The sequence below is a fragment of the Neopsephotus bourkii genome, unplaced genomic scaffold (genome assembly GCF_033783945.1).
Source record: "Neopsephotus bourkii isolate Nb327-2 ecotype Australia unplaced genomic scaffold, CSIRO-AGI_Nbou_v1 NB_659, whole genome shotgun sequence".
NCBI classification, from domain to species: domain Eukaryota; kingdom Metazoa; phylum Chordata; class Aves; order Psittaciformes; family Psittacidae; genus Neopsephotus; species Neopsephotus bourkii.
In genome coordinates, this window is record NW_026901158.1 from 4062202 (window position 1) to 4086055 (window position 23854).

Here is a 23854-nt window from a genome sequence, read left to right on the forward strand (position 1 = left end):
AGCAACAAGATTAGATAACTGTATTTGGAGGTTTAATGTGTCAAAACTTGTCAAGCTAGTCAAAGCTGAAGTGATGATGTTACAAATTTCACACAGTGTATAAAGTACAGTGTCTCTTCAAGAGTCATTCATAATACATCATAAGACTTTGCAGTATTTGAATAGTCTCTTAAGATTGATTTCTCTCCTTCTATAGAGACGAGAGGGCCTCTGATACAAGACATGGAGTTCCACTGGGCTCAGATACAAAATGACACAAGTCAACTGTCTGTGTAAATTGGCTTGTAGCTTCAAAGGACCCCTTCTTTGTCCATGTTGTCCACACAAAGGTATGGAAATAAGAGAAACTGTGGTGGTCTACATTATCTTAAGATTTAAAAGATGTCTCTAGACTACCAGAATAATTCTGATATTCTTTGCACTTAGCACTTAGAAAATTTTTAGGTTTTTCTTTAACTCCCTTTTTGTCTAGTGAACCTTTTTTCAATGTATTTTTTCTGCACAGAAATCAAACTTCATCTAGTTCTATCTAGAGATACCCCACTGACCTTGGGTAGTTCATATTTGTTTAAAGTTGCAATCCATGGCAATAATTACAGTACCATAGTACAGTATGTGTGGTTAAACTTCAACTTTCCTGCTTGTTTAGAGTTTGTCCCTAATAAGTTGGAAAATATTTTAGGCTACTTCAGCACAGATAGCCAATAAGAGAATTGTATTGGCTTAACTGAAGTAACTTATTTCCAAAGCACGAATTTGGTAAGGCTTGAAAAAGTTTTTCTCTAAATGAGCTTCAAGCAATGCTGACAGACAAATGCACACAGAAAAAAAGTTTGGTTATTGAAACTGATAGTTTATAATCTTAACTAACAAGTTCTTGATCTACTTTCATTTGGTTCATTTTTCCTACTTTCTATTGTACTGTGCATGGATTCAGGATAAAATTGAAAGAAAATTCAATCAAATGTCAGTTGAACTATAGACAGAAACATTGTATTAAAATCTTGAGAAATTACCTGGCTAATGGCATTGTCCAAAGTGACATTATGTGGCTGGGTACTTTGCCAACCCTTTCAAATAACTCAGGTCAGTACAACCCTTAATCTTGCCTATGCATTTTTTTCCACCAGAGGGTGCTGGCCAGTTTTTGAAAGTATAAATTACATAGGGATCATTTAAGGTGCGGCACGTAGGAGAAACCTGAAACAGGAACTAAAAAAAGGTTTCCAACCTTTGTTTATTATAGTACCCTCAACAGGAGCAGCTGCCAAGTAATCCCATTCTTAGCACGGCAGTGTTTATATCCAGGATTTCAGAGGATGTCCTGCTGTAATGCACAAGACCTATTTAGGTAGTGGCAGTAGACATCATCACTTGGCAGTACTTTAAGCATCAATTTGGAATCTCAGAATCTCATAATTATTAGGATAGGAAGTAACTACCTTTCAGATCGTTTTTTTTTTCTGAATCCTTTAGAAATACCAGTAGCTATATATATATTATTATTATTATAATATATATATTTATCTATAATATTTATTATTATTGTTATTTTAAGAGGACTGTAGCCCATGAACTCCTATTTTAATGTCGTGGCATTGTGATATAGGACAGAGTGGAAAACATTTTCCCAGGCAATCTTGTACTCTAGTGGGAGATGATGCTAGAAGTTTCAGAGGAAAGCGCATGTAGCTTAGTAGCACCAACAGGATAAACTCTGCATATGCCTATGAACTGACTGGAGATTCATATGAAATTAGTTTAAATTCTTCAGCCATTCTGGAGGTATAGTGTGTAGGGAAAATACCTTTCCATATCGTGCATTTGGTTTTGATGTGGATATTGGAGTTGTGAGCATCAGTATTCACAAGCAGATCCCAAATCTATGTTTATTTTTATAGCATATTTTCAAAGAGAATCTTTCTGCTTTGGAAAGAAAGCTCACAATTTAATTGGGATGTCTGAAAGTGTTTAAACTTCTCTGGACTTGGCAGTCACTGAAGTAACTAGTTACTCCTAGTCTCCTTTAGTAACTGGGAGATGGGAGAGAGACCTGGTTTCAGCTGTAACAGTTGTTTTTTTCTCCTTCCTATTTGCTGGTGCAGTGCTGTTTTGGCTTTAGTCTGAGAACAGTGCTGATAACACAGCGTGGTTTAGTTGTTGCTCAGTAATGCTTACTCTGATCAAGGACTTTTCAGCCTCATGCTCTGCTACTGAGGAGGGGCACTGGAAGCCAGGAGGAAGCAGAGAGGACACCTGTCCCAGACTAGCCAAAAGGGTTTTCCATACCACAGCATATCGTGCCCAGTATAAAAACTGGGACACATTGCTGTTCAGGTTGGGCTGGGTATTAGTTGGTGGGTGGTGAGCAACTGCATTGTGCATCAGTTGCGTTTATTGGGGTTTTTTTTTCCCCTTTTAGTTTTATATTCTCTCCCCTTGCTGCTTTCCTTACCATTATTACTAGTAGTAGTAGTAGTTCTGTATTATACTTCAGGTATTGGATTGTTCTTATCTCAACCAATGTTGTTTACATTCTTTCGATTCTCCTCTTCATCCCACCCAGAGAGGGGGAAAGGGGAATGTGAGTGGCAGCATGGTGCTGAGTTACTGGCTGGGCTTAAACCACACGAGAGACAAGTTACGTGTTCTGGACATCATACTATCTCTTAAACGGCCTCTGAGTACCTTCACTAGGGTTTTGTTCTGTCATGTGTAACACCACAGTTCAATTTGATGGACTGGAAAGCAATCCTGCATGTCGCTAATACCACACAGGGCAAATGTTTTCCCTTCAGTACATAAAGACCACCTACCCGCTGACCACTGCTTGTGGAGAAGCTGTAATTCAAAGAAAGATGCACCTCGGTTTTGCCATGTAGCTTCGAGCACTGTCCTGCACCACTGTCGAGAGGTGAAGCGTTTAGCATATGGTAAACCATGCACGGTGGGAATGTCCTCTCTTCCAAGTATGCTCAGGAAGCCGCAAAGCCCTGCCTGTTGCTGTGGGAGAACGCGTTCCCTCACTGCACCGTCGCTGGGCTGTGAACCCGAACCCGCGGATCGGTTTGGGGGTCGAGATGTTCTTCCATGTACCGCAGAAGAAGAGTTTCTGTCCGCACCGCGGCCAGGGTGAGTGGCTGGAAACAACCCATTTGCCGCCTCTGCGCGTAAGACGGGCCGCGTTCCCTCAGGGAGCGCCTGAACCGCCGCCCGGTGTCAGGCTGCGGGCGAGACGAACCAGGGGCACATCGTCCTGCGGGGACAACACTGGCGCCCCAGAGCCCAGGCTGCGGCCCCGCGGAACCGCCCTGTGCAGCCGAGGGCCCGTCCTCTGAGGGCTCTCCTGTGAGGGGCCGGACCGGGCCCGCCGGCGGGAGGGCGGGAACGCAGCCCAGCACGCGCAGCGCACCTGCAGGCGGCGGAGGCGGCTTCTGCGCAGTGCCAGCTCCGCAGCCGATTGGCTAGCGCTCCCGTACGCAGCAGCGATTGGCTGTCCGGCTCGTCACTCCAGTGCTCCCCGTTCCCGCCCCTCGCCCCCCCTCAGCCGGCTTGGGCTTCGTCCGCCGCGGCAGCAGCGGGTGGGGGGTTCGGTCCGGCGGGAGGCCTGAGGCGGTCCAGGCCCGGCCCGCTGCCGGCGGGATCTCCGCGCTGAGAAGGCTCGTAGGTGACGCTGGGCGCAGCCGTTCCCGGGCAGGTAAGACGCGGACAAGCCCAGCGGGACAGGTGGGACCTAGCCCCCCCTCTTCACCTCAGAGCAGGGCGGCTGCGCTCGTTCAGCCCCGCCCCGCTGTAGGCTCGTCCGCCGCAGACCCCCGTCTGCTTGTCCATTGCCGTCTCCGCTTTGGGCGTGTGCTGTGGTCGGAGCTCTGCGGCGACGGGCCTGGCAGGAGCCCGCCCTCCAAGGACGCGCAGCTCTTGGGGCTCCCGGCCCTGTGGAGGGGCGGTGAACGCGGTGCGGGGCGCAGCCTGTCTCTGAGGGCGGCGGTGGCGCGGCCTGCGGGCAGGTGCGCTGGAGAAGGATCAACGCCGCTCACCGCGGCCTCCGGCGCGAGGCCCCGCCTTGTGAGCGCCGCTCTGGGCCGGGCCGCACCGGGTTCTGACTGAGGGGCGTCGGCGGGTGCCTGCGCCTCTTTGCGGAGCGGCGGCCCCTCGGGAATGGCCGCTGGGCCCAATGTGCGGTCTCTGCCCGCGCTGCGTGCCCCGGCCTGCGCGAGCCCTACGCGCCTCTGCCGCGAGCTGTTGCGGCCCCGCACAGGTATTTCCGTAAGAGGCTGCGGTGTTTCGCTCTGGGACACTCAGTGTTGTGCTGCCCGAGGCTTGGTGGGCAGTGGGAGGAGCCCTTCTAGAGGACGTATTTGTTGAGCAGGGTAGTGGGGGGAGCAGGTGGAAACCTGCTGGGTTTGGTCACATCCTCCACTGGGATTTCAGAATAAATCTGAAAACCATTTGCATATCATGTGAGTGATACTGTGCAAGTCCTGTTAAAGAACTTTGGCTGAGATCTGTTTTCAAAGCGCTTCAGATAATTTTTGGGCTGGCTTCAGCATGTCAAAGGTTTTGGCATGCACTGGAGAAGGAACTGTTGCTAAACTTCAGCTGTAGAACCACAGCATGCCTTTTGTCTGTTGTTCTGTACCTAAAAATATTGAACATAATCTCTTACTTGGCTTATTATTGAAAAAAATGTTTATAGAATCACAAAATGGTTTGCGTCAGAAGAGACCTTAAAGCTCACCCTGCCACTGGCAGGGACACTTTCCACTAGACCAGGCTGCTCCAAGTCCCATCTAACCTGGCCTGGAACACTCCCAGGGATGGGGCGGCCACAGTTTCCTTGGGCACCCTGTGCCAACACCTCACCACCCTCACAGGGAAGAACTTCTGCCTAAGGTCTCATCTCTGTGTCCCTTCTGTCATTTTAAAGCCATTCCCCCTTGTTCTGGCCCTGCATGCCCTTGTTAAAAAGTCCCTCTCCAGATTTCTGGTAGGCCTCCTTTTTAAAACTGAAAATTAAATCTGGGTTGGTCCCTTTTATGGTGTGGAAAGATATTCCTTGCCTTAAAGACATTGTAGTTGAATGTAGCAGTCTGCCCTTTATGGCCAACAGGTGCTTTTAAAGTCAGATTTGTTTTCACATTGAGCATTCATGCTGTGCCTAGTAGTCATTCTTCATGTGTGAGAAGGACAGGAAGTGTGTTAATAAGGATAGAACTATGTGCACTTGTTTACTAGTTTTCTGTGTTGCCTGTCCTGTGTGGTGTGGCGCCAGTTTGAAGAGGAAAAAACAAAACAACAACAAAAAACCACACCAAAAAGCAAACAAAAAAACCTAACCCACCCAACAAACAGAAAACTCCTGTTATAACCAAGTTCATTTATTCATTTTTTCTGTTCATTTACCTTATTTTAGTAAAAGAGTGATATCTAGGAATCAAGAGGGGCCATAGTTATGAGCTTTGCTTTTAGTTCCATGTGAACTTTGTTTATATTATGAACTCTCAGTGCAGTGTTAAAGGAAAAAAAGGATTAATTCTATAAATAAATAGACAAGGAAATAGTAGAATGGGGAAGATTGTAAGTTCTAAAGCATTTGGTGAAAACGATATTTGATTATAATGCACATTTTTCATATCCTGATTTGAAAAAGGAAGGTAAAAGTTCCGAGTTTATCTCATGTCATCTTCAAGTAACAGAAAGTGAATAAGGTTTAGGAGTGGGGTTTATGCCAATTAGTGTGTTCACATTTTAAATGTTGAATTCTGACACTGGTATGTGAATGTAGATTCCAGTTTTGTCCTTTGCCAAAGAAAAAACTGTTTGACATAGTTAAATTATGCTGCTTTAAATGATTTTCTGTTTTGACTACATCTATTGATTTCATAAGCAGTCAGAAATAGATATTTGGAACTATCACATCTCTTGAGTACAAGGATTTTTAAGAAAGGAGACTAGTTTAAAAAATATGTTTTCTTATGTTTGGATCTGAAGACAGTTACCTGTTTTGCATAAATTTCTCCAAAATAAATGTTTATAGAACATGTTGCCCCAAAGAAGTTGAAGAAAATGGAAGGTTAATGTAAGCTTTAAAGTTTCTTTAGCAGGTAATATGAAACGTAGGGATTTTATACTATTTTACAGTTACCTAAGATATGATTTGGAATTACCTCATTTTTATAGTGTGTTTTTTCCTGATTCCTGTCATTCCTTTATATATAGAATCAGAATTATAGAATGGGTTGGGTTGGAAAGGACCTTAAGCTCATCTAGTTCAACCCCCTGCCATGGGCAGGGACACCTCGCACCATGTTGTCTGTATGTTGACTTTAGTATTCTCCATAGCTCAAAGCTTTTCATCAGCTATAGCAGATAACTGTATTATTCTAAAAAATAATTTTTACTGGGTTTGTTTTGTGAAACACATGCTTCAACTTGAATGAATGTTGTCTCTTTAAAAGTTGCTCAGTTAATTTGTGGCAAGGTGCAGCAGTTGTGTTTAATGAAGGATTCCAAATACTGATGCATCTCTTTTTTTCCCAGCAAGAGGCTGTTTTCTTCCCTGTTTGTTAATGCTTTCATGAGCTTCTATTAGCTGACATCAGGATGTGGGGGTGTGTGTGTATCTGTTTCTGATAAATGCTTTCTGTCTGCCTTATTGATGTCCGTCTTCAATACCAAATGACCTTTAACTTATCAACAGCACGGGGGGGGGGAGGTCAAGAAACAGGAAGAATTAATGCTGCCTAGTTGAAAACTTTGGATACACTGGACATTGCCAGCACAGAGTTCACAGAGTTTGCAAAGGCAATTTTTTTTTCCAGATGTATCAAATTTTTACTTGAAAAGTTAGTTTTTAAAGCCGTTAAGAATGAGAGAAGTAGGTAGAAATGAGCACTCTCACGGACACACACAAAGCCAAAACTGAATTGCCAGGGAACAAGTCTGACCAACAAAGCTGAGATGGGATGTCAACGTACATGGTGTGTGTAATTTTCCTTGAGATACTGAAGCGGATGCTAACGCATGTGTAACTTGTCTTTTGGATTCTTTTATGAACTAGGATCCTTTCTTATGCAGGGAGTGCCAGCTGTATGCATAGAGTTTGGATAAGTTTTGAGTGTGTTGAAGCTACTTTCCTAGCAAAAGATAGCTTTCTCTGGTGCTAGTAAGAATTATATTTATTTAAAGATTAGAAGATAACGCATTTTTGTAAGTGAAGGCTCCTTAACAGTAGAAGGAGAACAGAGACTGCAGGAGAGGCACAGAGTAACACCATGTGATCCTCCGTGATTTTTAACTGTATCAAAGCAACATGGGCTTTAATGGGATTTTCATGTCAGCTTCCACATGCAAGTGTCTGTCTTCGAGATTCTTATTATTTGATGTATACTTTTCTTAAACCGCTGTTGTAAAAGTAGGTATAAGCAAAAAAGGAGAAAAGGGAAGGGCTCTGTCTAAATATCACCACTCAAGTTATCTAAACAGTATTTTCTCAGGTTTGTGCCTGACCATGTTTGGTGAAAAGCTGTGGCTTAACTTGCTGATACAGAAAAAGAGGAATGTTTTTATTTGGTTTTGTGTCCATTCTGCTTTGTTTAGTTAAGTCTTGAGGAAAATGAAGTGAGAATGAGTAGCATTTACCATTTATAAAGCACCTTGAAAGAAGTTACTAAAACCAGTAAGCAAACTCATATTAGCTTGGATCTTATGTTGAATGGCAGAGTGAGGAAGACTTACGGGTATGTATTTGGAGAATATTTAATTATGAAATTCTTAGTATGTTGCTTTTCCCTCTGTGATGTATTTAGTTTTGAGTTTGGGAATTTATCACATACCAATGAAACTAGAATGGGGAACTATCCGTCAAACCTGGGAGGGAGAGCTATGAACAAAAATAGCAGGGTGCATGTTTCAGGTAAAGAATGCACAGTTTGGGAAGAACCAAGTTATATAATAAAGGTCACCACAATCCTGTTTCCTATTAATTTACAGGAATGTCATGCTTTTAAACAGGAGAGAAACCTACTGAATAGCCAGAACTAGGCCCAACAACCGACTAATGGAGGTGTGCAGCAAAATGGGTTGAGTGAGTGCAGAGCCACCTTATTCCACTGTAAGTATGCAACTGTAATTAAAGTGACAGGTATTCTTCTATTTTCACTTGTTTGATACCACAGATTACAGAAGTATCTGTCAGTTCTCTTCTGTTCAGAGAATCTAGACACCCATTAGAGTCATGATAGTATTGTATTATGCTGTAATACAGGAGATAGACATTTCTTTTCCTGTGACTGTTTTATTGAGATTCCCCTAAAGCATAACTCTGCTAAGCATATGTCTTGTCCTTCTAACCTATGTAATCAGCATAGGTTAGAAGGGTAATGGCTTGTGAAGTAGGATTTATGCTGGAGAGGAGGTTCTTAACTTGTGGGATTGTTTTGTTTCTTTGAGGTTATTTTATTATTTGTTCTTTCTTAAGGACAGTTATTGCTTTGTTACTGCTGTGAACCTAGAAATATTTTTCACTTTGCTCCCTGTGGTGTTATGCAGCAGTGCTTCCTTCCTTTTCTCCTCATATATTAATCTTTCGGTTTCTTAGAATTTGCCTGCTTCATCAAGTGCTCAGAAGTCCATCACTCATCAGTTTTCTAGCTACTGACCTAAAGGATTCAGACCTGTAGAACTGGTTGGTTCTGGATAGCAACCATTATTTTGTTGGATGAAATGAATAATCATCAAAGCTTTTGCTTTGGTTTCCCAATTTCTGGACTATTGTAAATCAACTTCTACCACCACAGTGCTCAACATTAGTTCAATGAAAAAATGGAAAGGGGAGGAAAAGGGAGCTTTTTTTCATCCATTTGTCTTCAATTAAGGCATTCTTTATTTTTGTCTTGCCTTTTTATTTTTTTTCTTTCTTACTGGAGGAAAAAATAGCAACATTCTTTTTCTAAGAGATGCTGTAAAATAGGCTCTCAGAGTAATTGTATAAACCCCAAGGCCTAGAAAGCACTTTTTTTTCCAGTTTAATTTCTTAATCTGTCAAAGATGAATACCTGTTCTTTTATGAGGTATGAATACATACTGAAACAAAGGATTTAAGACATTTTGAGAACAGGCCTGTGGTAAGTTAAGAGTCGCTGCCACCTAGTGGAGCGCTGGAACCATGTTTTAAAACTATGTAAATGGAACTTTACTATGCTGCTTTTTCTTATGCAACTGGTGTTGATTGTATCATAACTTGTTAATACAGTAAATTATGGTAGAAGTAACCGAACAGGGAGATGGGGAGAGAACACTTATTAGTTAACTTGTAAATATGATAAACGGTCATTAGGGTGAACTCAATTGTTAGTGGATATAGTAAAGTTGTGGGACATAATTGGGATAAAAGTAGATCACATTCAAACCTACATTTGTCAGCGTCCTGCTCTTCCATGGTTTTAGTGACTAAGGATTCTGTGAGATATTTAATAATTTTGAAATGGATTTTGACAGTTTAGGAGGACTATGAAGAGCCTTTTCATTATGGGTTGTGCATACAGGCCTGTAAGACCTTGAATCTCCTTTTTCATGAGTAAGACTTGATTGATTGGCAGCTTACTGCTGCAAGAATCAGTTTCTCAGCCTTTTTGCTCAGGAGGGATGCGTATTATTGAGGAATATTTATTTTGGTGATTTCATTTTGTGGGTAGTTAAATCAGTGGGGTTAACATGTAGTTAATCCACAGCCCCTTAATAATACTTATGGTTTTGGTTAAAATCCTATTTTGGTTTTCTGAAGATTGACAGGTCTAGTGATCGTAAGTCTGGGACACAAGTTCTGCTCAACTTCTGTCTTTGTGCTGGTGGTATAAGAGAGAATGGTACAAGCTGCTGCACTGAACTTTGGAGTTCTGTTTCCCTTCAAAAGGTGTATTGTCATTGGATCTTGTCACACTCATTTATAGGGCTTTATATAGAAAATAATAAATTATTCCATTACATTTTCATTATTATTCATTCAGTATAGTAAGAAGTTTCTCGGAAAGGAATGTGTGTGAAACTGTTGAACTGCTCATGGCCTATTTTATCTATAGGTGGTACTGTTGCCTAAAGCATAATGAAATGTATTAGGCAGTTTCTGGTGAACTGGATACTGGAAATATGCAAGATGGTTTTGGTCAGAAGGATCTTTAGTTGTATAAATGTAATGGCTTTTTAATCTTCTACAGCCTAATTTCTTTTCTCTTACTAAATTGTTGGCAATTACTATTTAAATCCCGGCTTTTGAAGATTTCAGCGTTTTCCTGTTGTACAAAATGGCCACCAAGGTCTAATGTTGAACTGCTTCTAAAGGACTTCTGAAATGGAAAGAGCCTTTTCGCAGAAAGCGTTGCGACTATTTAGGCAACTCAACTGTCCAGTCTCACATACGCCTTTGTGCGTGCAGTGTATATCACGAAAAGACTCAGAATGGCAGATGAACACTGCTATTTTCTAAAGGAAGTGGGGTTCACACAGATCGTTTCTGCCTTTGCTGTAGGAGATGTGGTCTTCTTCCTCCACTTTGCACAAATCACACGTGAGGGATGAGAAATGGGGTTTTGTGAGGTGATACTTGACTGGGCAGGGGCAGAGGAAAGTGAAGGTGTGATGTAATGTTTGAATGGACTAAGCTTTTGTGAGGGGATGCTGTCAGGAATAAAATGGTTTTATACTGGTGTTGCTCAGAGCTTTTGACGTTTGTACATCAACTTTTCTGTAGGTTATCAAGTATCCACGTAGCACATACCAGCTGCTGCTTTGAAAGATTTAAAAGAAATTACATTCTAGAAATCTTTCCAGAGTGACGTGCTCTGTCACTGCAATGACAAAACAGCTGTAATGTCTCAGACTCAGAAGGATTTTGAAAATTTACTTTTTCTTCTGTTTTAAATATTAAAATGATGCTAATAAACCAAACAAACTTAGCGGAATATGGAGAACAAGCAGTGCATAGTTTTGGATACCTTCATGCTAATTGCCTTTTTATTTAGCAGTAACACAAAAAAGGGGGACTTGTTCCCCCTTGTGAGCCTCTGGGCTGAAGCTGGATGTGATGTAGATACAAGTTTCACATCAGTGGCTGAATGCAAGCAGAGGGGGGCATAAGTGTAGCCACATTATTCTTTCATCCTGTTTTCATAATACAACCCCATTTTCCTCTTCCAATATGTTAGCTGTGCTAACATTCTCATCTGTACTCTACACCCACAGCATCTGAATATGGACTTTGTCCATGGTTCATTAAGGAAAGAAATGTTTTAATGATAAACATCTGGAGAAATAGTTTTGGAATGAAGAAAGAGGAAAATAAGTGCAATGGTGAAGAACAATTCAGAATTGATGTGGAGCTCTATATGGTCTATTGTAAATGTGTCCTTAGGTTGTGGCAATTGTTAGGGAAGTGGGATAGTGTATTGTTGATCTTGCTGGAGGTAGAAAGCAACATTCTTCCAGTATTCCTGTCAGCAACTTGGTTGCTGACAATCATTCTGATGTTAGATACCACATTCTGGAAAGCATGTCCTCTGAGGAGCAGTACCAGGTCTGATTGAAAGCCCGTCTAGCTCAGTTTTTTTTCCTCCTGCAAGCAAATCAGTAAGAACACTAGTTATCGTTGGATGCTTACATGGCTATTCTCATGTTTGCTGAGAGCAGTGTGAACAGTTAGTGACTTCCTCAGGTGGCTCTGCTGGCTTTCAGGTGTTAGGGCACAGGGACTTCCTTGGCCAGAGGTGATGTTTGTGCTTAAGAGCCTTTTAGTGACTTTCTTGTGAGTTGGGTCACTAGAAACGAGAATGAATTTAGGTCATTGTAACTGGATTACATGCATGTTACTAACAGAAATGTAAAACTGCATTCCCGCTTTCAAAGAATGTCACTTATGTGCTGTAAATACCAAAATTTGACAAATGCTGGTAAAATAATGGCTACAGGAATTACTTTTGTGCTCAGTTTTGATGGTGGTGGTTTCTGTTTTGTTTTTCTTTTCAGTTGTTCTTGCACTGTCTTCACTCTTGCTTCAGTGAGAACTACATATCTAAATGGGTTTGTTAAACTGGCAAAGAAGAACAGACAACCTCTGGTGGTATGTATGTTTGCATCCTAATTTATCCACTTTACTTCTGGCAATCTGAATGAGATCTACTGCAATATTACACCTGTGAACCTTCCCTACAAACAGATAAGGAGTTTTCTTTGTGTTGATATTTTTTTTTAGCACTGTTTGCATAAGGCATGATTTTAATGATTAACCTGATCAACTTGAAAGAGCAAGTTGCAAAGCAATGGAAAGAAATTATGTCATTTTTGTGACTTTTTACCTTTAATTGCCAACATGTCATTATGGGGGAGTAGCTTTGGTGTTATTTTTAATATCTTTGTGCATAAAGTCTGACGGCCTTTTGTTACAACATGCTTAGTATTAGCTTCACTGGTACTTCATTTGCAGAATAATACCTTCTGTGATAGCAAGTGCGGAAGTACTTCAGATGACTGGGTGATTTCAGTAGAATAAAAACCACTTGGACTTAAGTTAAAAGCATAATTGCTTCCTATGACTTTCCTCAAGGTAGCAAAACAAGGAACTTTTTTCCATAGGAGATGTGAATCTTGGAGAAGCCATGCACACAGGATAAAGCAGTGCATTTTTAATGCTTGTGTTATATTTGAAACATTTTTTGGAGAAAAAAATACCTATTTTGGTCCATTTTAGAATGAAAGTATCTTGCAGTTTTTTGTATGTACTGGGTGTTGAAAGGTAAAAGTCTGTTAGTGATTTTTGTTTCAGAGATTAAAGCACTTCTGTCTCTCTGGTTTATTGGATGTTAAAACTTGGAGTAAAACTGAGCTTGGTCAGGATACAAGATCACATATGGGATTTTTCTTTCCCCTTTCAGAGCATTTTTGAGCCCCCGCACTCTGGAAAGCCGAGTCAGAAAGGCGGAGAAGGAGGAGACAAGTATATTTTTGTGGCCTTGATGTAAATGCCACGTTTTAAAGAAATTACATCATGAAAATTATTTTCCACTTCAGTATCTCTAAGGACCATTAACGGGAGCAACTCCAGACCTTAGAAATACTTTGCAGTCTGTTAGTACTCAAAATACGAGTTAATCTTATCAAGACACAAGATAAAGGAAATTGCTTCTTGACAAGTTTAGCTGAGGAGATTCTGGCAGTGTTTGAAATAGGGTTACTGATCTGTTTCATGTATGCCCATGAGATTGCAGGGAGAGTTGTTTTGTCATGTAAGGCCTTGTGGAGGTGACAGGTAGGGTGAAGACCTCATCTTTATTGGGGAAGTAAAATAAGAGGTTATTTTTATTCTCAGCTGCTTGCTTTCCTAGCATTTTCGTGTTTGTGTGATCAGAGGGTTGTGGGAAAGGGTGAGGATGCAAAGGGACATGTGGCAGAATCCCAAATTGCTTATTTGAGGACCTACAGATTTTGCTGGAACAGTACCTAGGAGTCTGTGGCAGTGGTTGCCTCGAGGTCCTTCTATGTGTGCTGTGGGGAGTGATGCAGCAACCATATACGCTGTTTGTTTTCTCAATTCAAGATGAATTGGAGCTTGAGCTGACTTGGTAGTTCTATAAGCAGTTGTTAGGTTTTGGGTGTACATGCTTATACACATGCAGAAATGCACATGCTGTATCTGAAAAATGTCTACTATAACATTACGATTTATTAACTGTAAATTTTCACCAGTCTTATGATCAAATTTTTCTTTGCTGTGTATATTTGCAAATAAAATTGTTCAGGGTTCCTTCACTCCCTCTTACATAAAATTTTGATCAAAGGGAGTGTTTCAGTTGTCATTGGGTGGCAGTGTTCTAGAATTATCTGTTGTCACTAGTTAAGTGATTTTATTTAAAAATGTGTAATTCTTTTATGAGTACCATTGCTATCTGCATTAACTCTATAATCACAGTTGTTCTCATGTTATTTGTCCCTATTTGTGTACAAATTCTATTTTTTCTGAATGAGATGCAGCATAGTTTTGCAAATGTATATCCACCTATGTCCGTACTGTGTATATTGTTTAGTGTACAATGACATGTATCCAAGAAGGTGAAAACTGATTTCCTGATAGCAAGGAGATAAATATTTAGAAATACTTAATGCTTCCCTTTGTTCAATAGGCAGGAATACACTGCCTCAGAATTACTTGTGCTTTATTTCAAGATTGAATGGTTCTTTCAGATATGAGTATTACTGTTGTAATCAACAGTAGTTTTCATTAAGCACTTTATATTTCTGTGTGTTCATTAAATACTTAGAGATTCTGGAACAGGTTATTTGATCCAAGTGGATAGAGGCAGCTTTTTCATGGTGCCACATACTCAAATTTTTTGTAGTCCCTTCTTTTGGTTTCTGGAGGAAGCTTAAGGTACATCACATACTTGAAGCCAATTTGGAACTGCCTCTGTCTGCTTAATTCAGTTTGGAAAAAGTCTCACTTCAGACAGTGCTGTTGCTGGATTAGCAGAAATCTTTGAGATTCATCCTTCCAGTGAAGAAGGATGATGTTAGCCAGTTCTCTTCTCTGTAAAACTGTTCCTTGGGGCCTGACATAAAATGCTTTTTCAGGTGCATCTGTCTGTATAGGTCTAAGCAGCTGCAAATAGGATTTGCACGTTAGGAAGGTATACTGGGACTCAAATACCCGATTTTGAGACTCATTCCAGTGATGAACAGGAAAAAGTGAGGAAGCACCTGTATTTTCATTAAGTTAATATTTCCACTCTTTCACAGTTTGTACCTGAAAGATAAAAGGGATTCTAGCTCCTAAGATCATCTTATGTCTGAAGTCCTTTTCTCTGAGAAAGGACAATGAAATCTCTTGTATTGTTGGGTGTTCCTAAATTTTATTTATTTATTCTCATAAATGCATTTGTTTTGCAGGATTTCTGTGTTCATCATGTTGTTTCACCAGTGCGGGCTGAGCTGAAATTTCCTGCATCTTGGGGAGAGCATGTATAAAAGGAATGAGCTCATGGCCAATGTGACGGTCACCTCCGCCACTCCAGAGGTACAGTTCCTTATGTAGTCTTGTCAGCTCCTGTATCAAAATGAACATCTTGACTTGTTTCAGCTTTCACAGAAGCCCCTTCCACTACTAGTCCTGTCAGTCCTTTTTCTTGCAATGGGTGTAGTCCTTGACACCACTCTATGGTTCTCAGTGTTCACAACTAATTTGTTTTATTGTTGTTGATTATGGTTACTCATTTAGGTTAGTCTGAAATAGCATTTTTGACCTGTTACTCTGTAACTTACAGCAGCCTTTTATTACTAATACGTTAGGAGCAATGTAACATACCATCTAAACAGAGCCAGTCGGAAATATTCCAGTCGGTTTGTTTTTTGAGGACCGAGCAGCTCTGTTGTGCTGCTTCCAAAAGTTATCTAATTTGATGTTGAGCTGCTGTGCACAGCTGACAGCCAATTGAAGACTGTTCAAAATCATTTTCCCTACCGAGTTTTTCTGGTTTCTTTCTTTCATGTAATATTATGATGAAATATTATAAATCAGCTACAGTAAAGCTTGCCCAATAAAGCACATGTATGATTGAAGGTACTTTATGCTTTTTAAAAAAGGTAACATTTTGTTGAAATTCTTCCCTGCTTGAAAAACCTTTCATCTCTTCAGACAGCTGAAGAGCTGTGTGAAGCAAGTTTTTCCATCATAGTTATTCCTTTTGCACACAGAACTTAATCCTGCCAAAGCAGTTGTCCTGATTTTCATGAAACAAATCAGCTGCTTCAGTAGTGAGCTGATCTTTAAAAGTCTTATAGCAAAATAAAAAGTACATAATACAGCTGTGCTTTGCAGAGGATTATTTTCTCAAGCACAGTATAAATGCCCTCAGGCTAACAGAAACAGGTTTTCATTCTCTCAAGATGACATTTTGAATCTAGCTCCCCTTTATTCTCTTACTGGTTTTGCCAAGTACAAATGTCAGGCTTCCTAATCAGTAGTTCCCCAGATACTTTGTAGGGAAAGAAAAATAATCAGATCTCGTTTATCACCTTATATTTCTTTGGTACCAAGTCAGTTTTAAGTGAGAATTACAAGTCACAATTAGTTAGGATTCCAAAACATCTTGTTTTGAAAACAATGGTCTTCTAGCAAACAGATAACTTCAGGGAGGTGTAAGGGCTTAAGACTTTACGTGCCTAAGTTTTTATTCAGTATGTAGTTTTAAGGTAAAAAAAGAGAAAAATAATGCTATTATTATTAAATCACTTTATCCTTGAAGAAAGGAAGATAAGCTTCAAGTATCTGCATTGGAGCCCAAGGAGAGAAGCTTCAAAAGGAATGCAAGGCCCAAATTTTTAAGGCAGGACATGCACAGTACTCTTCTAAAGTAGTCTGAAGCTTACATTGGGTTAAATTTCAGGATGTGACATGTTTTTCATTTTTTATTATGTTATGGATAGAGCAGCATGATTGGGATCTATCCACTCTTTACCTTCCATATTTAATTTTACAATTTCTATTCAATATGAATCTTCAAGATTCCAACATGTTTCCTTTTGTGTGACGGCACTTTTTATCCAGTTCATGATTTAAGAAATGGCTTTCTAAAACTGAAAACTTACTAAAATGGAATGCCACTGTATTTTTTGCAGAGGAAAGTGAGTTGGAAACATTGATGAACCATGTAAACTAAATTTTATAACTCAGTGTCTGAAGTTTTTTGAAGTTCATATTTTCTTGTCATTTCTTAATATTTTTACATGTATTTATTTTCTGAATTTGACATGAAATTTATTATTCTGCAGATAAGCCAAATACTTTCTCTTTGTAGGGTAGTAGCAGCTCAGATTCTCTGGAAGGGCGGAGTTCAGACTATGCCAATAAAAGCTATGATGCAGTTGTATTTGATGTGTTGAAAGTAACTCCTGAGGAGTTCGCAGTAAGTAGAAATGGTTTTTGCATTTAAGCTTGTATAATATTCAGGGCTTGCAGGATATTAAAAAATACATAAAATGTTTTTCTTAAAATAAAAATCTTTTAAATGATCTGCCACTGTTCTTGAAAACCAATTTCTGATTATATGAACTTCAACAACATAAACATGTATTGGGATTTAATAATTCTGTACTGGCCTGACCAGATATATTTGTTTTTCTGTATAAAGCTATTTACTTTTTTTCTAGTGTTTTTGAAGACCTTAGTGTATGTTTAAAGATGTTAGTTACCCACAGCCTGATGCCTTTTTTACAGGTATATATGTATTTACAAATATATATATCTATGGAATTGAAACCACAAGTACTCATCTTTTGTGCTGAAACATCAGTTTCTCAGAAAAATTTGTTTCTTAAAAGCAGGAAAGAAGCTTGTAGAGAGGAAACAATTTGTATTATTTAGTAACAGGGTTTCAGCACTAAACTCAAAGCAGAACTGCACATATGGCAGAAGTCCAGTACACTTCTTGTGCTTGCCCCTTTGTTTTTAAGTTATAGGTTAACTTGCTTAGCAGCATGGAGGAGTGAGGATGAAAGCTACTGAAATTTATTCAATGTTTTTGTTAATATTCTGTGCATCAAAGTGATATTTCTTTCATTTGATGTAAAATTATATAATACCTGTTTGCAAAAGTAGTGATGTTGACTTTAACATGGACACGTGAACTTTTAACACCAAACCTTTCTTAGCCAGAGTAGCTGTCTTCCCTGTGTTGCATTAAAACCATTTACTTGGTTTGCTGTGATTCTCTTTTTTGTTGACAGCTCAAGTGATATTTACTGCTTCTGTTCCACACAGAGCAACCAATCATTTCTGTTTTCAATAAATTATAGCAGCCAGTGAATTCCACATATTATTTCTTGTTACTCAAGACTGTAGTAGTCTGAATGCTTCAGATAACTTGAAGCAGTTCAGCTGGGGAGAAGGAAAATAGCCACTGGTCTGGGTTTACTGTAGTTAGTACAGTTTGGTCGCTGGACATCAGGACAGACAGCTATCGAAGATGGGATCTCTGTATTGGATATAAATATTTAGGGAAGGGAATGGCACCGAGTTAAGGTCATTTCCAAATTTAGTGTGTTGTGTTCCTTTATAAAATTTAGAAGGAGCAGAGGAGAAATTCCCTGGTGGCGATCACATATACAACAGAAAGACCATTGGCTTGTCACTGCTACTGAATTTTGCTTTTGCCTTTTTGGTGATTTTGATTGAATCTTATTAAAATTACATTTAAATAGATAGTTATAGCTCTTTAATTAGTGGGTTCAAAGGTCCAGTTTGATAGGGTATTAGCAAGTTTTTGCTCTTTTGGGCTTAGCCTAACAAGATGGGCATCAGAGAAGCTTTGCTGAGGAAAGATCCAAAGAAGTGGTTTTTGCCAGTTTCTTTTGCATATTAAATCATGTAAATTACAAAGGTAAAAGCTATGTAGGTTTATACATTCACAGTGTAACCTATTGGTTAAACATAAACTTAACTTCCAAATACAAAATGTCATTCAGTCACTGAAGCAATTCAAATATTTTATCACTCAGATGCTAAAAATGTTCTATAAATGCTGTTTTTTCAAAATAATTTGCTTTGAAAAAGCATTACATTGTCTCATCAGGACAAGCTCATCAGTGCCTGAAAAAGCATGTATGACCCCTTTAAAGCATATTTCAGTCATAACAAATTAACACATCATAATGCTTTATTGTCTTCCATCCTAGTGAATGTACAACGTATGATGCTTTCTATGTGAAAGGAGATAAACCTTCTTGCCATTAGTGTTTGGGCCCTTTATTATGTAACAAAAAGACTTTCAAACTCAAGTTTTACCTCTTAGACTGCTGCAGGTACTGCAAACCTTCACTTAGTTACAGCTGGTAGATGTAAGAGAATATAATGACATGGAGCCACTCAGGATGGTGGAGTTTCTGCTGTGATTCATCAGCCTGGACAGAGGAAGCCAAATTCGGGTCTGGTCAGTTCTGGTCTATGGAGAAAATGAGAATCTGTAGTTTGTAGTTACTAAAAGACAGATGTAAATGCATGATTATTAGCTCTTCTTACTACATTACTTATCTTTATTGCAGAGCCAGATTACGTTGATGGATGTGCCAGTATTTAAAGCTATACAACCTGAGGTAGGTTTTGCATTTGCTTTAACTGCTATGAAATATCTGTGCCATAAAATTTCATAGCAAAACAAAATACTGATTTGCTGTTCTTCTTTCCATTTGTCATTGCTTCATTTTGCTTTCTGGGACTGAAATTTCCTGAAGTGCTACTCTGGTTGGCAGGTAGATGTAATTTAGTGAGAAATAGTCAGAAAAACCCCAACGTTGTATTTTCAGCTTCTGCTAGAATACAGGTCTGTGACTAAGTAGCAGTTGCTATAAACTATTAGTTTTTAGTTGCATTTTCTGCCTTTTGTGTTACTGCAGTTACCAATATAACTTAATTGTTTGTTTGCCAAAAATAAACATCTGTTTGTGTTGTGAAGTTCTGCCAACTGTAAGACTAGGTTTTAAAGCAAGATACAGTCTGTGTATTTTTATTCTCCCTGCCTCTTGTTATTAGGTAAACTATTAAACTATGAAGGTTAACATTTTCTCTTCAGATCAAATACTTATTTATAGTCTGTAACTGCATTTGTTTGAGGCCTTGTAGCCTTTTAAATCAAGTTGATGTACTCATTCTTCTGTGTCCACAAGTGTGGATACCCTATAATAAACTACCCCACTGAGTCCTGCAGGGTTTCATGTAGATGACTGCTGTCTCTTGCATTGTTCATAGGCAGATGGTTGTCTGCCATTTTACACCAGAACTCTACCTTCTCAGTTTTCCTTCCTGTATTGCATGGAAGAAACTCATCAGTCAGCAACCATTGGGCTGTCTGCTTTAACCTATTGTTGAATTTTGTGTCTGGGGGAAGAACATTATATTGTTTTTGTTCAGGTTTTACTCTTTAACATGAGCTCATGCATGGATGGAAAGACATAAGATTTTGGAGTTCTGGTTGCCAAGACTTATTTCACACAAACAAACTTTAAACCAAGCAGTTACTGAGGTGCTTTTCTGCTTCTTGATTGAGCTGTTACTAAAAAACACAGCTGCATGCTCCTTTCCAAGAGTTTGATAAGATTAACAACTCTTTGTTCTCCAGCAGAAATAACTATGCTTATGTTTCTAGGAAACTTTTAGGGTTTGTTCTGTTTGTTTTTTTTTATTTCAAAGTTCTGTAAACGTCAAACTCCACAAATTTCACAAATTTTCTTGCACGCTTGATCAGAAAACTTCTTATGGCATGTGCATTGAGGAAATTGCCTGCATCCTTCCATGCAAAAAGATGAAGTGTAATTCTAGAACACAGTACATTTTAGCAGTATTAGAAAAAAATTCAGCAGGGGCATGTTGGATCACTTACTCTTATCAATCTTCCTGTTCAGTCCAAATTTTAAACCCAGTCAAATGATTTTACCATGCACAGGATTTTCCATTGTTGCTCACTAGCCCTTTAGCAACTGCTTAATATACTTAGGTTACTGACCTCTTCATTTTTCTGATAAATGTAAATTCTGCTGTCCCTATTAAGAGTGACTGAGATTTTTCCACATCAGCATGTGATTTCCAGACTCCTAAGATGAGATCACGTGGAGGATCTGCGTCTTGACAGATGTGAATTGGCATTTTTATCTGCAGAAGGCTTAAATGCTGGAACATTGGGATACAAAATATGTTTGGAACGGGAAATGCATTTCGTGGTGCTCACATGGGAACATGCAGAACTCCGCATCTCGAGAGTGTGCTCTGTTTATCAGAATGTACAAAGTGCTTTTCAGAGGCAGAATTCTCTTTGGCTGTCTTTGCCTTTTCATGTGAAGGCATCTAAAGTTAATAGCATACATTTAGAAAGTTGAATAATTTGATTAAAACTGAAATTTGTGGTTCTAAAAACAGAGGAGTGACTTAGAACTGGTGTTACGGATAACTCATTTTCAGTATGTATGTATCTCCCTCTTGTCACATCTGACATAAATACCTGAATATAAAGACTGTATAGGTAGGTGGTAACTTGAATCTGTCAAGGTATCTAAATATATTTGCAACTGCCTGAAATAACTGTTGGAAAATTGATGTTTTCTTTCTGGCTGTAGTGTATGCGTGGAAGTTCTACTAATTGTAATAATGAAGACGACATTCAGGAACAACAGCTAGGTTACTGCCTCTGGTTGCACTGCTGAATTTTGTACTCTAACTACTGCTAATTTTGCTTATTGATATGTTTAGCTTTAGCTTCAGTTCTGAACCAGGTAAGGTTATATACTAACAAAATCTTTACTCCTATGTCTGCTGAGTTGTTTGTTGAGGGAACCCTGGGCTGAAGTAATCAATACGGAGTAAAACTTCAGAGCCATCAGTTGTGGCTGATTGCTGGGGCTTTCTGTATGTGAATCTAATGTCTATTTTTTCTAGTACCAGGGCACACACAAATCACATCGTTTATATACATCAGAAAAACACAGAAGTGTTTGCTTAGACTAGTCATGAAATTGATTATACTAATCCTCTGATAGCTGTTTCTGTCATGTATCAGTTTTTACACTTTAAAATGTTTTTAAACATTATGGATTTGTAAGGCAATTTTTAAATGTGTTTCCTAGGAACTAGCAAGCTGTGGATGGAATAAGAAAGAAAAACATATCCTCGCTCCAAATATTGTTGCCTTTACTAGGAGGTTTAACCAGGTAAATGACTTGATTACTGATGAACAGGTACTGTTTGACAGTTGTCTTTGAGTATAAAGTTAAATAGAACAACTATGAATTAAAACTTAAGAATATTTTTGTTATATGTGTTTACTTTATAGGTCAGTTTTTGGGTTGTACGAGAAATATTAACAGCACAGACCTTAAAAATAAGGGCAGAAATACTGAGCCATTTTGTGAAAATAGCTAAAGTAAGTGCAAATTTCTTGTACTATCTTACTTCCTTTTTGTTTGTTTCTGCACTGCTCCTGTGAGCTGTTGTTGGATTACAAAGGCTAACATTCTTTTTTTTTAGCATATTTGCTATGTTGTACTACAAGAATAAGATAGAGGTATGGCATCCATTGGTTTTACTTGATTAAATAAAACTGCCCAGTTCAGCGTAATTAATCTTGGACCTTTGCTTAGTGTTTTCTGCAGTCATTGAGTAAAACTTCATATTTTATTAATGTAACTTTGAGATTAATCAGTTCTGCTTCCTTTTTTTACGTGCTAAAAGCTATTATTCACTTTTTTCAGAAGCTTTTGGAACTGAATAATCTTCATTCTCTTATGTCTGTGGTGTCAGCACTGCAAAGTGCACCCATCTTCAGACTGACCAAAACCCGGGCCGTAAGTTACCTTTGATCATTGTCTTTTTGGTCCTGTTTGAGTTCTCAAGTTTTCAGAGTTCTTCTGAATTGTCAAATTGCATTTCTGGAAGATTCTTTTAAGTCCTGATTTTGCAGTACTAAAATACATAAATATTCCCTATCTGGTCTAGAAGCCACTGTTTATGTCCTTCAGAGAACTTTCCTTGATAAGTAATCTTGGAGGACCTTTTTACAGAATAAAAATGAATAAGTTGCCAGAAAGGAGGAATAAAGACCTATTACAAATACAGAAGCATTAATGATGATGAGTTTAATCCTAACTTGACTGTGCTTTCATTTACTGTGTGTGATTCAACAAATTTTATTGTTTTCTTTTGTGTGGATTCTTCTTAAACTTGTATGCTTTCATTTTTTTCTCTGTAGCTTTTGAATCGTAAAGACAAGACCACCTTTGAGAAGCTAGACTATCTACTCTCTAAGGAAGATAATTATAAAAGGACACGAGAGTACATCAAAAGCTTAAAAATGGTTCCTACTATTCCATATTTAGGTGAGTGTGAACAATTACTTTCTTTATGTGGAGCTCCTTCTGACTGCTGAGCACTAATGTAGCGTGTTGTGCACCTGCAGAACGCTCTAGAGAGAAGGTATGGTTCACTTAATTTCATATTTAAATGGATCTGATGAATGTTTTTAAGCTATACACTGTCTAGAATCTCTGACTTGCAGAAGTTTTGTGCATTACTGACATCTGAAAATACATGTGTCTTTCCTGAAGACATCAAGAGGACAGCATTTACAAGAGCATTGTATTTCAGAAGTGTCTTTGATTACAGCATGATTTAAGACCTTGTTCCTGTAGCTGTCATTTCTGCTGTACTGTTTTTTCAGATTCCTCATAACTTGGTGTCTCTAACCTGTTGGTTTGTGTTAGTTTCTTGTAAATACTTTGAAGGGAGATATAAACTGAACAGTCAGTTTAATCAATTGACTTATCTTTCCTGTATTCCCTTGTATTATTCATGTAGGCACACTGTGTCATTATTTCCCCAGTGGCTCTATCTCACAGTTCCTGCCCATTGCTGAACTGTGCTAGCATTCCTGAGTAACACTGCAAAACCCAGGTTCCTGTTAAAACAAGGCCATTCAGCCACTGGAATATCTTTCTAGTGAGGAGATTTTTAAAATTAAGAGTTAATCTAAGAAGTATTCACCCATGTCTTCTGGAAGCAATATCATAAACTTTAAGATAATTTATTGCAGTTATTTTCAGTGACCAAGAAGAGACACATGTGGTGCTTTTTGTGTATCAGTCCACGTATGCAGAGCATGGTCCTGTTGAAGTAATTGTTTTGAACATTCTGTAAATACGACTTCCAGAAAGAATGTGTTTAAAAAAAATCAAACTAAGTCTGGAATCCCCATCATATTCAGCAACAGAATACACCATAAAGAGTTGTCTTAAACATTTTAAAGTATTGGTATAACCCTAAACTCCACTTATA

At 38.9% G+C, this 23854-nt stretch overlaps 1 protein-coding gene and 1 long non-coding RNA gene across 8 annotated transcripts in view; one reads left to right on the top strand and one right to left on the bottom strand.

The window, feature by feature from the left end:
* Positions 1-1219: 1219 nt before the first annotated feature.
* Positions 1220-3024, bottom strand: LOC133211875 (uncharacterized). The gene is made up of 2 exons (XR_009725309.1): positions 2817-3024; positions 1220-1327 (listed from the first exon to the last, which is right to left on the bottom strand). It is a non-coding gene; the product is annotated as an uncharacterized LOC133211875 (long non-coding RNA).
* Positions 3025-3571: 547 nt separating this feature from the next.
* Positions 3572-23854, top strand: part of RALGPS1 (Ral GEF with PH domain and SH3 binding motif 1) — a 74370-nt gene continuing 54087 nt past the window's right edge. Inside the window, exons 1-11 of one of the 7 annotated variants that reach the window (XM_061352658.1) lie at positions 3590-3697; positions 7809-7902; positions 7993-8113; positions 12019-12112; positions 14932-15058; positions 16839-16946; positions 19081-19131; positions 21652-21735; positions 21858-21947; positions 22276-22368; positions 22773-22899. In XM_061352658.1, the coding sequence (XP_061208642.1) occupies positions 15002-15058; positions 16839-16946; positions 19081-19131; positions 21652-21735; positions 21858-21947; positions 22276-22368; positions 22773-22899 (610 nt within the window). In that variant the 5' untranslated portion in view covers positions 3590-3697; positions 7809-7902; positions 7993-8113; positions 12019-12112; positions 14932-15001. Of the gene's footprint in view, positions 3727-7808; positions 7903-7992; positions 8114-12018; positions 12113-14931; positions 15059-16838; positions 16947-19080; positions 19132-21651; positions 21736-21857; positions 21948-22275; positions 22369-22772; positions 22900-23854 lie in introns of all 7 variants that reach the window. The other 6 variants (XM_061352657.1, XM_061352651.1, XM_061352655.1 and 3 more) reach the window with 6 other exon arrangements.